Source organism: Drosophila arizonae, chromosome 4 (genome assembly GCF_054131065.1).
Source record: "Drosophila arizonae isolate 15081-1271.41 chromosome 4, UAZ_ARI_1.0, whole genome shotgun sequence".
NCBI classification, from domain to species: domain Eukaryota; kingdom Metazoa; phylum Arthropoda; class Insecta; order Diptera; family Drosophilidae; genus Drosophila; species Drosophila arizonae.
This window is the reverse complement of record NC_142924.1, coordinates 11,238,710-11,253,638: the sequence shown is the minus strand read 5'-3', so window position 1 is coordinate 11,253,638 and position 14,929 is coordinate 11,238,710. Positions and strand designations below refer to the sequence as shown.

Below are 14,929 nucleotides of genomic sequence, written 5' to 3'. Positions count from 1 at the left end.
ATGCACAATTTATTCGAAACCCTTAAAACGACGTCCACAGCAATTGCCATGCGGTTAAGCTGACATTTGGCATTTAACACATTTAATAACTCATTTTATATGCCCTATATATTGGCTGGCCATTAACGTGTGGCCTTTGCCTGAACATTATTCAATGCAATAGGTGCAATAAAATTTCATCAGCCAGCGGGAATTGCGTTGCTCACAATCTCTAATGAGCCGCATCATAAAATCATCTATGCTAATTTGCAATGCGACAGGCACAATCCTTTCCCGCCTGGCTATTCCCCCGCCCTTCCTCGCATTGATTAGATAAGCTGGCAACGGCAACTGACGTTGCCCATGGTAACGTTGCCTGGCACAACTTGCAGCTGGTTGAGTTCGTACCTGAATTCTTCTTAGCATCGAGACCTTGCCGGTGTCCTTGGCGGAGCACAAGTGTCGCACGAGATGCGGACTCCACGGGCGCTGGCACTTGTAGAGAAACATATTACGTATACGCGATGGTATTTCGCAGCAGACTGTTGCCTACTTTTTGGCGCCGCGCAAACATATAGCAAACAAAATCGATTTTTTTTTTTTTGGGGGGGAGTCTCTTAAGCAACTGAACTAAACTTTCACTGGATATTATTACTATTTTACAGCCATTAACAGCGCCAGCTACAACTCCCGCTTTGGCGCCGCTGGTGCCTTATACGACTCTAACATGCACGCGACGAACTTCAACTGAAAGGAGTGGCCCGGTCTAACGGTTGGGCTCGCTCGAGCTTTGCCCTAGGGGTTGCGCCACACACTGTCTAGAGCGGGGGCTGTGGGGTTGTGCTCGACTGCGAGCGCTGCGTCACTAGCCAATAGAAAGCTTTTGCAGAGCTTTGCCGCCAGCTAGACGCAGATTTAATAGCACAGTTCAATGGCTACACTAAAGCATGTAATTAGCTACGCAATGAGTTAGCATTGTCAACATGATTGATTGACTGATTGATTGATTGATTGGTTTGCTCACCTGCATTACGGCTGCATTCTCCTCTGTTTTAACGCCATCCATTTCCAAACGGCTTCGCACCGCCGACGCAGCCTTAGCCTCTTTGTAGTCGATGTCGCCGGTCTGCAGACGCTTCATTTCCGCCGAATTGCTGGTCGCCTGCTCGGAACTGAAGCCATCGGCCACCACTTTGGTGGTGGCCATCGATTTGGAGCGCTTCTCCTCGAACTTGATGGTGTCGATGGTTTTATTCGAGCCACTTAAGCCACTGCTGGCGCTCAGCTGCGCGGCCGTTGGATGCGTCAGCTCCAGCCCGCTGCCAAAGTGGGGATGTGTGCAGTCGTCATCGCCGTCGGGAGTCGTGACAATGCCATGGCAGCTGCCATCATCATTGCCATCCACCAGATTCTCGAACGAGGCGCGAATTCTGCAAGAAAAAAGGCATTGAGATTGGTCGTTCTCTCTCTTTCGCTCTCACTCTCTCTCAGTGGTACTTACTTGTTTTTCAGCTTCTCTATGGTATATTCGCTATTGCGACCCTTGAGGTCATCAATCGATGGATGATTTCGCGTCGGCGCTGGCTTTGGCGCCGCTGTCAGCTTCTCGATTTCCGACATGGAGACTTTGATATCAGTGAGATCCCGCTTCACGGCGGCGGCCTTCATTTCCGAAGACGTGGATGATGAGGAAGACGACGACGATGATGATGACGCCTGTGTTGTCGATGATGATGATGATGTTATGTGATGCAAGCGCTGGGATTTCTTTTCCACGCGCGTCGTTGTGCTGCTGCTGCTGCTATTGACAACCTAAAAAGAGTGGGAGAGAGAGAGAGACAAGAGTGTAAGTGAGATAGAGCGCAGACATACTTAGACTAAAAATTCACTTTGAATCAACTTAGAAATATGCTAAAAATGCGAATGGGCCGTTTTCAATTAAATATTTGCTTATATAGAGTATGCATATGTATGCATGTGTATGTATATGATATATCTTATATATATTTAAAAATTTGGCGCTATCTGAGCGAGCTCTTTTATGGCAGGCGCTTAGTGACGCCTCCCTTTATAAATCACAAGTTTTGTTTTGGTTTTTTTTCGGAATGAAATGGCACCGTATAACTGTATATTTGCCAAACTGTTGATAGATGGCTTTATTTTAGCACTGTGTCTTCCCTGATAAGCAAATAATGTGATAAATGTCAAATGATTAATGGCCTGGCCACATTTAAAACTTAAAGAAGACATGGGCAAGTTTTCTTTAACTATCAATTAACGAATAGATAATGCTTTAAATACCTTTCTAATTTAAAAAATTTTTCATTTTTACTTTAGACTGACGCTACATCTAAGCTCAATGCAGACTCAATTCTTCTGAAAACTTTGACTCATGCTTATATATAACAAAGGTCAACATAAGTATGCAGTATTAGGGATAGAGCAATACTTTTACTCCATATGCGTATTTCCCATGTGTTGAGAGTAGAAATCTTAGAGTATTTGAATGTCGCAATGTAGATAAGAAGTCATAAAACATATAACTATTATATCTATATGTGAATGTGTACATATATACTATATATGTATATTTGTAGATACACATCACCCGCTGAGCACTTCATGTCTAACATCAGATATCGGTGTCGCTTGATATTTAAAACTAGAACTACTTGAGCGAAGTCAACAACTGAAGCGAACTGGAGATGGAAGATAAGGATATACAGAAAGCAAAAACACAACAGAAATATAAAAACCAGGAGACGGAAGGAAGAAGAAGCCAAAAAGTGAGATTTTAATGAGAGTATAGAAAAGCTTTTACTTCGAATGTGAGAAGATTATCATCAGAGAGTATTTCGAAAATTAAAGAGTGTAGAATACGATAAACACACGTCAATTATGAAACCTACAAGGAGAGGGATTTGTTATGAGAGTAGAGAGAACAGTTTCGTCGAATACGAAGTTGGCTTCAGGCGTGAGCTAAACATTCGGGAAATTTGAAGAGAAGGCGAGAGCGTGAAAGAGATAGGGAGAGTAACAGCCTGTTCCTACATTGATAAAAACTGTATTATAATATTAATAATATACAATATTATTCTAGTAACATATTTGCTTAAGAAGAATTCTTGCATATATTTCATTTTTTTATAAAATCTTTCACGTAAAAGTTCTTTAACGAGCCAATTATATCGAAGAGCAATCGGAATTCCTTTTCAGATTTTTCTCAGAAAACCAATTATTTATTTATATTTTTTCTATTCAAACAGCATCACAATGCGAGCCAGACGAAAACAATTGAATGGCATGTAAAATCTTTTTTCTTTTTTTTTTGGCACTTAACCATTTGTGAAGATTGTCAGAAACGACGAAAAAGAACGAGACGCCAACCCACAGATGCGAGCAAACGTTTTATATATTTCATTTATTTATATATGTATATATATATATATTTTTTTTTTGGGTTTTTCAGTTTTTTTTTTTCTTTTTGGTCACATTACGAATCGAATCTAATTTTAGACAGTTCTCATTTTTGGCGAAAAGACTCGAGCAGAAGCGCCAAAATAAATCAGCAAAAATTGTTGCGTGGGTGTCTTATAACTTTTAACTATTCTTAATTTCTATATGGCTTGAGTCGTTGATTAAGACAACAATCAAGAGAGTGCTCTAACAACTAAAGAGTTTTTGCGTATATCACATACGACATTCATACATAGACCGAGCGTGTAGTGATTCAATCATTTAATCAATGAGCTATATGAGCTGCTCTATGGCATAATACGAGGTATATACGAGCTGACTTATCGCAATGGCCTGAGGTAAAGAAATAAAAAAAAAATTCCCAAGTGCCAAGTGATCGACGCTCGCTTATTTTTTTTATTTTATTTTTTTTTTTCTACACACTTCTTATGTATATTTTGTTGTCGGCGTTGTGTTAGTAAATATTGTATTGTATGGGGTGGCAAGTGCTTGGGCCTAACATTACTTGGACATGAAGTCAATTGATTAGATATGATAAACCTTAACGCTTTTAACACTGCGTCATTTACTAATTTATCATTATTATGTCTATACAATCTGTATATGTATGTATAAATATATATACTAACCTATGTCGGCTAGTACGCTCAACTTGTTGGTTGTTTCTGGAAATTCTTCTTGAAATAACTGCAATTGTAGCTCTTATTACGTATACGCCTACGTAGCGTAAGGCATTCGAATGTACTTTAAACTGAATATATTGCCTGCGGGGGGCTTATCAGCACACACACACACACATACACAAATACACTTACACAGGTGGACAGACAATTTGTTAAAAAACATATATATTTTGTATATATATATAAAATAGCTGCCTCTGTTTTGCACGCGCACTATTCAAAGATTGATGTGCAAATATTTTTAATATTTCTATTTATTTATTTTCGTGTATTTCGTTTCGTCGTTGGCTTTAGACCCACTTTATTTTTTTAAGTAGAGCGACGCAGATTCTTTTTTATGTACGGTTCACACGCTGCCAAGACGCTCCGTAGACTGAACTGAGCTTTCGAGTTAATATTTTTCACGCTTGCCGCAAATCATTCAAACAGCACCAAAATGAAAGAACACAAAATAATCGTTGGCTGGTTTTTTTTTTTTTTTTTTTTTTTTGTCTTCCTCTTTTAGTCGTCTTTATTGTTACTGAGTTCTTCGTAGTTGTTTTTTCTTCGTCGTTTGTATAGAAAATACTGATAACACGGAGAGTTCGTTTAATTGTTCGTTTTTATTTGTCGTTCGAAATTCGTTGGGAAATTAATTTGCAAAGTATGCATAAAAATATTTATTATGTATGAGGCGCTGCCGTCACACGAAAAAAATCATTGCACGTTTGGCTAAAATTCAATAAAAAAAAAAGGATTTTGCGACGTTTTTTCCTGTTCCTGCGATGTTTTTTGCGCGCGACGCTCGCTTCTCGTTCGTTTCGTTAACTAAAGTAAAATGAGCAAGAATTTCTTGGCGAGGGCGCTATAGCTCGGGCTAGAGCTTTTAGCGCTGTCGGCGTCGACGCTGGCGTCGATTGTCATTTTAAAATGTGTGTGATCACTGGGCTGTGGGTGCAAGCGGGATGGCTAGACTGCGAATAGCAAAAAGTTGTCGTTGACGTGAGCTCAGCACGCCGAGAATTCTAGGAAATCATATTGTAAATACATTCGCGCCGGCAACTGTGTAAAAGCAACAACACCAACGAGTACAACCACTAGAAGAACGCGTCGCTTATATTTATCTATTATCTAATTTATGCAGTATATATGTGCATTTCCATAATTCGGCCTGTACGCCTCACGTTTCTATAACCGAAGACCAAACGGTTTTCTAATTAACGCGTTCGGCTTGAAGGTTTTATTAAGTTGGTATCTGTGTCCCTTTCCCACTTACTTAACAGCATCTAAATGCGCTGTTGACTTATTTGATTAGTGTTGCTCTTTTGCATTAACACCAGCTGAACGATGAGCACGGAGAGAACAGAGAGAGAGAGAGGAGAGAGAGAGTGTGTGTGACGTGTGTTGTTTGTGTGTGTGTAAGCCTGCTGTGATTTGTGGTTTGTTTTACTTTGTGTGTTTATATTAATAATTACTGTGTGGATCTTTGTTAGTGTTAATCAGCTGGCTGATTATGCACACACACAAACACACACACGTATTTGTATGCTAATTCTTATACAATTACTAAACAATTGATTTCTGTCCAAATTTGCATAATCCTAACTAGATTTTACTGCTTTTTGTCTAATTATTTTAAAATTCTAAAGCTCAAAATTCCCAAATGACTAATAAAATATGGGCCATATATCATTTACTGCTCATAAATAAAGTTAATTAGCTTCTGACAATTTGATATCAAATTTGTCAAAGTTATTATTAAATAAAATCTAAAAACTGTCTCAGGTGTTTTTATTTCTTGCAATTATTAATCCCCAATTTTAACCATCCTTTGTTGACTTATTCACACACTACGCAATCGACAATGTGTCATACATTTTTATTTTTATTTTTTTACATACTCCTACGCAAGACATACATATGTACATATGTATACAATTAATTTCCCTACATATATACGTATTAATTATTAACTAAGTAGTTTTCCAAGTTTATATATGATATTTTTTTCCAATTTTACTAACACATCATTGTATTTTCTGCGAAACTAATTATTTGTAATCTTTGGCTCATTCTAAAATAAAAACAATTTCTTTAGAATTTCACTTGTCAAGCATTGTCCGACAGCTAATAGACCAAAAATATTGTTTCGCAGAAAGCACTTAGTAAGGGAGCTTGCGCACACAAATTGATGTTTGCCTTTTTATACAGTAGATAAATCAAAGCTCAGCCAATGAAAAGCTTAAGCTGCGCTTATCTCTTGTAAAGAAAACGGCAACCAAACACTGAGCGGGCGCACACTCAAGATCTCTCTCTCAACCTCTCTGGCTCTACCTTGTTGTCTCTCCCCCTTTCGAAAGAGAGCTACAGCACGAGCCGTTGGCGCGCGTGACGATCCGAAGACATCGCGACATCAAGAGTCGACGTCAATGTCGACGTCGACATCGCTGGCAGCGACATCTACCGGTAAGTGAGTCATTGGTTGAGGCTGAGCAGACAGTGCAAATAAAATTCAACTCGGTGGGGGGGGGAGACAAATATAAATACACTTGTTCTCAAATGAACGGTAAATTGAAGGCACTGAGCTTTGTACGCATGCCCAATGATTACACAAGCAACTATTTAAAAGCTCGCAGCATTTGTCACCCACTTTGATAACCCAACATATTGGATGGACGCATTAATTAATAAAAAAAAACTTGACCAAGGCAGCGTCAAAATACGCCCTGTAAGCGACTATTTTAGAGGCAAGTGATTCAATGCGAAATGTCAATGAATTGATAAACAGAATGGTAAGTGTTAACTAGGGCAGAAACGACTTGTTAATACTCTATAGACGGGCTTAACTAGTGAAATATAATGAGAGATTATCAAATGAAATTATTTAAGCGCATAAAAGTAGTGTATTTTTATGAACATATAATTAACATTATTTTATAATACCCTGGTGTACTATTGCTAATAGGTATAACAACATATTGTAAAAGTTTTTTGATGGCTCTGCTTATCACACGACGGAAATTGTGAATAGATAAAAATTATAAACTCCAAACGGAACTGTTGCATGTAAATGCCGCTAAAGCAATCTTATCTGAGCGAAAACAAATTTCTATTTCTATGGTGGGAAATTTATGTTTAAACAAAAGCTGTGGCAAGCGGCACGTTTTATAGAAAATGTATCAACAGCAATAGCAATGTTTACATACTGGCTATGGGCAATTAATTTTATAGCTTTTGCTCAACCCATAGCGCAACAAATAGCAAATCGAATATGCCAAATATAGCAAACAAGGTATTCGGTATTCGATATTCGGTATTCGCTGTAATTGATTTTTGTACAGCAGCCGCTGCGACGCCAATTAGAATTGCAATAATCTAATCAGAGCGCGTTTCATATCGAACTGTGTTAACCTTTGGCAAGTGAACAAAAGAAACTTGAAACGTGCTGTGGCCAAGGGAATGATTGTTATCAGCTCAGTTAGGGCCTAGGAATTTTTATAGCTACTTAGGTCTCGCATTCTCTAAGCTCAAGTAATTGTTTAAAAATAGACGCGACTGCATAGAACAAATGCCCTACCTCAGGGCTTTATATAAATATCCCATACGTAATTATATCAATTATTAAGAAATTGACAACGCTGTTCGTAATGTTCTTTAAAAGCAGTTAGTAGATCTGACTACTACTACAACTACTAAAGCTCTTTTACATTAGTAGTTGAAGGTTTCTTGACTGTATAAAAGTTTAATAGTTGACAGTATAACAGAATGCCTACATATAATATATCAGCATATAACAGTTTCATCTCATTGTTTTTCACCAATTGGCATTTTTCCGTGTGAATATGTCCTAAATTTAATTTTGTCGGCCTTACCTGCTGCGACGTGGATGTGGATTGATGTGAGGTTTCCTTAAGACTACTGCAAGAGCTGGAGCTCGTATTGATCTGTCGTCCGCCCAGGCTGGCAACTGTGGTGCTGCCAGCACTCAACGGCCCCCCACCATTCACCGTTGCCACTCCATTCAGCGTGGGCGGACTGCACAGCATGTTGCTGGCCGAGGCCGAGGCTGAGGCGGAGGAGGAGCTGGGCAGCGGCGTCGTCGAGGCTGAGCCGCTCTTCTTGTTGAAACTTTCAATGAGCGTCGTCGCCGGACTCAACATGCCGCTCTGTGAGCTATCCGAGAAGTCTGTCATCTGCAAGCAAAGTCAAATGGAATTTTATCAGTAAATTATTCAGATATTTATAGAGTCGTAAAGCTAATGGGCTGCATCTGGCATCTGCTGCTCTTATCTACTGCACAGACTTTGGCTAACTTTGCCTTATATGGCCAAAAGATCTGCCAGATGAGTCAAATGCCACTTGAATGCTTCACTATGGGCAAACAGTTAATCAAATCTGTTTTATGTTCACAGAAATGAGTTGGAAGCGTGTCGACAAAGAGATTCGAAAGCAAACGTGATTTATATTTATATTTTTCATTTTTTATTTGCTGAACAAAATTGGCATTTAAATTGATAAATTGTTTATGTGCAAGCAGCGCAAACTGTATCGTGCTCTGTACTGTCTTTGGCAGTGCTTGTCCAACTGTGGCGCCGTGCGGCCTGCCTGGTAAGCAATGTGCTTTAGATAAAATAGAGCACGCAACTAAAACATACGTCGAACCCACAACAGCAACTATAACAACAAGAGTATATATGTATATCTTTTTAATTTCAAACATTGATTTATATCTCTTTTGTTATTATAATTACTATATCTTTTTTGTTTACACAAAAACATAAAGAAAGAAAAAAAATGGTTTTGCTTAGATTTGGTATCTGGGTATATATGATATATAAATTATACGCTGGCAGTTGCTGTTCTTTATGTACATAATTAATATTGTTTTGATTTAGCGTTTCGATTAAAATTCCATTTACGCGTGGGCGTACGTCCCACAGTCCTATTACGAACTACCTGGCACCTCGTTTCTCTCTAGGTGTGTTTGCTTGTGTGTGTGGGCCCCCGCGACCTGTTTTGCAATTTGCGTTCTTAAATCAATATTCGTAATGTTATAATGTGAGACGTTGCGATTTTATTTCATTTTTCATTCGGGTTTTTTTTTATTATTCGTTAACTACTATTGAACATCACGCCAAAGCACGCAAAGCAAGCGCGTTAACTGTCTGCACAGTTGGCCCAGCACCCTGGCAGAGCTTTTCGCTCTGATATGTGCTTTTGCCCAGCGTAAGCTTCAAATTTTAACGTATATTGCCGCGACGGTCGTTTACAGCACTGACACAGAGTGGCGCAACCACCGAAACAGCTGTTTACAGTATATATATTGGTATTTTTTCTATCGCCTTTTCTTTCGTTAGTTAAGCATCGCGTGTTGGCCACACTGGCTGCTGGAGCCCTTCACAAGTTCTTTACAAAAAATGTATTAATTTATGCGAATTGGCTGAAAAAGTGCACAAAATTGGCAACAATCGAATTTCAATCAGTTTGTTAACGCTTTAAAACAACGAAATGAAACACTCGGGCTACGAACAACGCGGCTGGCTTTGCTGCTGGCTGTGCCTCTGCATGGCGTCAGCAACATACGCGTTAGCCGACGTCATGACGGCAGCAGCTGGCGGAGTGGGGGCTGCTGGCACAACAACAACGCAAAATGCCCTGCTTGCTGCTGCCGTTGCGGGCAAAGAGGAGCTGGCAGTGAACGGCAAACAGTTGCCCATCTGCTCACGCATGCTGCGCCATGTCTTTGAGAATGCGACACCACGGGACGAGCAGCAGGCTGGCGTCTTCGAGGAATATAAGCCCGAGGTGGGCCAGGTGCTGGACGAGGAGACGTACCTATGGAGCTGCCTGGAGGCGTGCTGTGAGAAGTCCCAGATCCAAAACCAGACCCAACGCAACACCTGCAACGTGGTCCTAGTCTTCAAGCGCAAATGCTATCACATTCATTGCATTAGCAACGAGGCCTGCATGCCAAAGGCTCTGGCACGCGAGCGAGAAAACGAAAAGGTGCAGATGGTACTGGTGAATCCGGTGGGCGATTTGTCAGAGACCTGGACACAGCTGCTGAAGGCCACCAAACAGAATGCCGAAATCTTGCCCTACGAATCGGAGCTGAACTTTTGGAAGCAGCCGCGTCGTCTGCAGTTTCAGGTGAGCCGGGCCAGAGTCCACTTGAGCAAACATAAATCACACTAATCTTCAATCTCTTACAGGACAGCAACGCCTATGACGAAGATGAGTTCCCCATGGCGGAGAAGCGTGTCAAGCAATTGCTGCTGCAGCAGCAGCCCGATGATAACGACGACGATCTCAGTTACTATGGCGCCGCAGAGCTGCCCAACAATGCCAAGTTCATGACCTGCGACCTGGACACGCCCTGCCCGCCCCAGGAGCAGTGCGTGCCGCTGCAGGCGAACGCCGTCACCGGCCTGTGCAACTGCAAGCATGGCCTCATACGCAACAAGCAGCACAAGTGCGTGATGCCCGCTGTGCCCTACAGCGCCTATTTGCCCAGTGAGGCGTCTTCGCGAATGGCTCAAGAAGTGGCCGCAGCGGCTAGCGAGATTGCGTCCGAGGTTGTGGCGCCGTCGCCCATGAAGCAGGAAATCAACAAGATCACGGTCTCTGTCATGTCCAAGCAAGTGCAACTGCCGGAGCAGGAGGTAACGCTGGCCGCCTTCACTGTTCCCGACGAGCAAACGACCGGCTCGAAATACAAATATCTTTGGACACTCATATCGCAGCCCAAGGGACCGATGAACGGCACCATTTCGGATCAGAGCAAATCAAAGGTGAAACTATCGAATCTATCCGAGGGTCTATACACCTTCAAGGTGACCGTCACCGGTGAGGGCGGCGCCTCTGGCGAGGCGACTGCCAATGTGACCGTGTTGCCGGAGCGGCGCATTAACCAGGCACCGCAGGTAATCATCTCGCCGCCAGAGCAAATCATTCGACAGCCTACATCCAATGCGGTGCTCGATGGCAGCACCAGCACCGACGACGACAAGATCATCAACTGGCACTGGGAGGTCATCTCGGGACCCATTGGCTATCAGCCGCAGCTGCCGGAGGTGAACACGCTGCAGCTGGATCTCACCTCGCCGGGCAACTACACCTTCAAGCTGACCGTAACGGACTCCAATAACGTCACCAACTCAACGACGGCCACCATAGCGGTGCTCAAGGAGACGGACTATGCGCCGGTGGCCAATGCCGGAGATGCCGTCATCTTGTATTTGCCCAACAACAACGTAACCCTCAATGGCACCGCCAGTTCCGATGATCACGAAATCGTTGAGTGGGAGTGGACAAAGGATGCTAGCGACGAGGCAAAAGCCGTGGACATGCAGAAGACAAGAACGCCCTACTTGCAGCTCTCCAATCTGGAGGAGGGCATGTACACGTTCGTCCTGAAGGTCACCGACGCCAGCAAGCAGTCGAGCACCGCCAAGGTGCACGTCTTTGTCAAGCCGCCCACCAACTCCCCGCCCACAGCCAAAGCGGGCGCCAATGTGGTAAGTCGTGAATTACCCTTATCTCTTGAACACCATTGATAACGTTCCTTAATATAAACCAATTCTTAGACGACCAGCCTGCCCGTCAATTGGGCCATTCTGAATGGCTCCGAGTCGAAAGACGACATTGGCATCAAGAGCTATCAGTGGAAGCAGCTCAGCGGACCCAACAATGCAGTCATACTCAAATCGAATACCTCCGTAAGTATATATATATATATAGAACACCCAATCTAATCTAATCTCTTCTGAACTTCTATTGGTACTTCACTAGATTGCCAATGCGACCAGCCTAACGCTTGGGCTTTATGAGTTCGAGCTGAGCGTAGCGGATGAGAACAACAACACGGCTACGGACAGCACCTGGGTGAAGATTGTGCAGGGTATTCGACTCATCACAGATTCAATTAAATCGATGCTAATCTTAAATTTCATTCATAGAACGCAATGCAGCGCCCATTGCCAATGCTGGCGGAGATCGCACCATAACTCTGCCCATCACAGCGATTTACTTGAATGGCTCGCAATCCTCGGATGATTTAGCTGTGGTCAAGTATGTGTGGACGCGTGAGGATACGAGCCAAGCAGCAGGCGTCATCATTGACAACACGGACAAGCAGCCAGTAATGATTGTAAGACCAAAACACAGATGAGCCTAAATCAGAGATCAATTGCTATTGATGTACCCATTATACTCTTGCAGCTCACCAATGTGGTGCAAGGACGCTATGTCTTCAAGCTGACGGTGAGCGACGATCAGGGCTTGACCAGCACGGATACAGTCAGCATTAATGTCCATGCGGATCCTATGCTAATGTACCTGGTGCAAATGACGCTACCCATGAGCTTATCCGTGCTGACCAAGAGCGAGCTGGACTCCACTGTGCAGAAGCTGCAACTGCTATTGGGCGACGATAATAAGATACACATCAGGGAACTGAAGCAGGATCTGCACACTGAGGCGGCGGTGTTGGTCTTCTTTGTGATGGCCAGCGATGCAAAAGGTGGACAATCAACGCCTGTGAATGGGCTGCACGTGGAGCAAATGCTGCGCGCCAAGCTGCAAAAGGATGCCTCCATACTGGGCACACTCTATGTAGACATACGCACCACAGTCTGTCAAAACAATTGCTCGGGCCATGGCCGATGCAATCCCTCGACGAGAGCATGCGTCTGCGAGGCCTTCTGGATGCCCTCGGCGGGCTTCTTCTTTGGCAACGATGAGGCCAACTGCGGTAGCTAAACAAATATTTCTTATACCCTCTTGAATATGAGCTAAGTGAATCTTTGCTTCTTCAGATTGGTCCATTCTGTATGTGTTTGTGGGCGTCATTTCCACCTGCCTGCTGCTCTCGGGCATCTTCTGGGGCATCGCCTGCGCCTGTCGCCAAACCAAAAAGCCACGCAGCATGCGCCAAAAGGTGCAAAAGTATGCGCTAATTGGCGCCCAGGACGAAGAGGCGGCCAATTGTAAGTGACAGCAAACATATTGTTACGACAAATTTATATATATAAGCTAATGCCACATTGCAGATTCACGCAATACATCGCTTACCGAATCGGAAACGGATTCGGATGTGCTCTTCGAGACCCGCTCCAAGAGCAACGGCATTGGCAAGCGCAACAAGGCCCATCATAGCAGCTCCCAGGGCAGCGGCTCCGGCAGTCGAGAGAGCAACAAATATGCGGTTACCAAACTGGGTCGCAAGATCAAGACATAGACAGACACTTGTATATGTATGTGTTTGCGTGTATGTGTGTTAGTTCATATAGAGTGTGTGTGATATATACCTATATATATATATATATTTGTATTTCTATATAGTCCTATACACAAGCGTCATTATGTACTATTTTATTGCTGCAGACTTGTTTTTATATTTGTATGCTTGTAACTATGTGTATGTGTGTGCGTGTGTCTCGTTCCTTTCTACTTATGTGATATATGCACAACCTCTTGATTAATTACCTCTTATGTTTATTTATTATTATTATTATTATTGCAATTGACAAATTTTTATTTGTGTTTTATATATATATATATGTACATGTATTTGCATTTGATATATTTCGTTGATATGTATATAGCGATAGGACAACACAATCAATGTAATAAATTACATGTAATTGCTTTAAACAGCGCGTATGCATTTCTTTTGTAGATTGAAGAGAGGGTTAAATGAGTCGTCAGTGCTTGTCAAACAGTAAGCGAGCGCAGTTTTATGGTCATTTGGTATTTTCTCGTTGGGTTTGTAAGCTAGTCATTTGCAGTTGTGTGGGAGCGTGAAGAGAGGATTGAATGAGCTGTCAGTGCTTGTCAAACTGTAAGCGCACGCAGTCTGACATTTGCTCTCCATCTTCCTGTCTTTGTAACGTTTATTTAAACACATTTAAGCAAATATTTGGCACAAGTGGGCAGCATTGATGTTGACTAGTTCCTGGAAAGCAGTTCCATATATGTACATACATATATATGTATATACTATATAAAATCTTTAAAATCCGCCAGTGATTCATTTGTTAAGTTTTGTTTTTATTTCTTTTTTGACCATGTCTGAGCATGGCTTAAGTGTTTGCGCTTTTTATTGATTTTGGCCGGATTTGTACTACTGACGGCGGGCGGTCGCAGCGTCATGCAGTCGGTTGGCTTTTTACATTCCTCCTTGGCTACTGATGGTGGCATGCCACGCGCGCTCCATATTTCACGGCACACACAGAGCAGTGTGTGTGAGTGTTGGGTGCGGCAGTTGGGCTTAACTGCGACACGCGATTCGCTCATAGCCCATGCCCACCGGTGGCGCCTGGCTGGAGCAGCACCTGAAAGTTAATTAAGCTAACCTTCGTCCCTTGGCTGGGCGCACTTGGCATGCCAAACTAATGAAAAGTTTCTTGAACCTGTGTCTTCTCACACGTGACACAAATTTGTGGTCAGCTTTTTTTCGTTTGGTATTTTTATGCGCTTTTTAATTGTTTGTTTTGACTGCCATCCGCCCAGCTGCCTCCCGCTGCTGTTGACTTAACTGTTCATTATGCATGCATAAATTTCGTTCGATTCCGATTCGAGTTCGAATTCCGCGAAATCGTTGAACAACATTTTTGTGTTTGAAGATCTCTCGACTAATTCGTTTGCTCAGCTTTGCTGACAGTTTACAAACTTCTTAAGTTATTAATTTGTTTATACAAAAAAAAAATGGTTAATTATTATTTCCATTCAGTTTCTTTTTGCCTCGGCTACTGGTATTATCAGAATTATTATTATTTCGTTTGACAAATCAGCTAAAAACAAAATTAATA

At 42.4% G+C, this 14,929-nt stretch overlaps 2 protein-coding genes across 9 annotated transcripts in view; one reads left to right on the top strand and one right to left on the bottom strand.

Annotated features, from left to right (window-relative positions):
- Sarm (sterile alpha and armadillo motif) overlaps positions 1–14,929 on the bottom strand; it is a 39,862-nt gene that overhangs the window by 9,441 nt on the left and 15,492 nt on the right. For 6 of the 8 annotated variants that reach the window (XM_089468014.1, XM_089468009.1, XM_089468010.1 and 3 more), the window contains 3 exons: positions 7,991–8,311; positions 1,481–1,791; positions 1,004–1,409 (listed from right to left, as the gene is read on the bottom strand). In XM_089468014.1, coding sequence (XP_089324140.1) covers positions 1,004–1,409; positions 1,481–1,791; positions 7,991–8,311 — 1,038 coding nt within the window. Of the gene's footprint in view, positions 1–1,003; positions 1,410–1,480; positions 1,792–4,085; positions 4,974–7,990; positions 8,312–14,929 lie in introns of those variants that run through there. The other 2 variants (XM_089468015.1, XM_089468016.1) reach the window with 2 other exon arrangements.
- LOC108620381 (dyslexia-associated protein KIAA0319-like protein) lies at positions 6,165–13,772 on the top strand. Its single transcript, XM_089468017.1, has 9 exons — positions 6,165–6,584; positions 9,476–10,268; positions 10,331–11,635; positions 11,705–11,836; positions 11,910–12,018; positions 12,077–12,267; positions 12,339–12,870; positions 12,935–13,105; positions 13,169–13,772. Exons 2-9 carry the CDS (start codon positions 9,627–9,629, stop codon positions 13,354–13,356), a joined length of 3,270 nt encoding a protein of 1,089 aa, XP_089324143.1. The 5' UTR covers positions 6,165–6,584; positions 9,476–9,626; the 3' UTR covers positions 13,357–13,772.

Coding starts and splice junctions, on each gene's coding strand:
- LOC108620381 (XM_089468017.1), top strand. CDS start 9,627: ATGAAACACTCGGGCTACGAACAACGCGGCTGGCTTTGCTGCTGGCTG. Junction 10,269..10,330: donor CGCGTCGTCTGCAGTTTCAG/GTGAGCCGGGCC, acceptor AATCTCTTACAG/GACAGCAACGCCTATGACGA. Junction 12,019..12,076: donor CTGGGTGAAGATTGTGCAGG/GTATTCGACTCA, acceptor TTTCATTCATAG/AACGCAATGCAGCGCCCATT.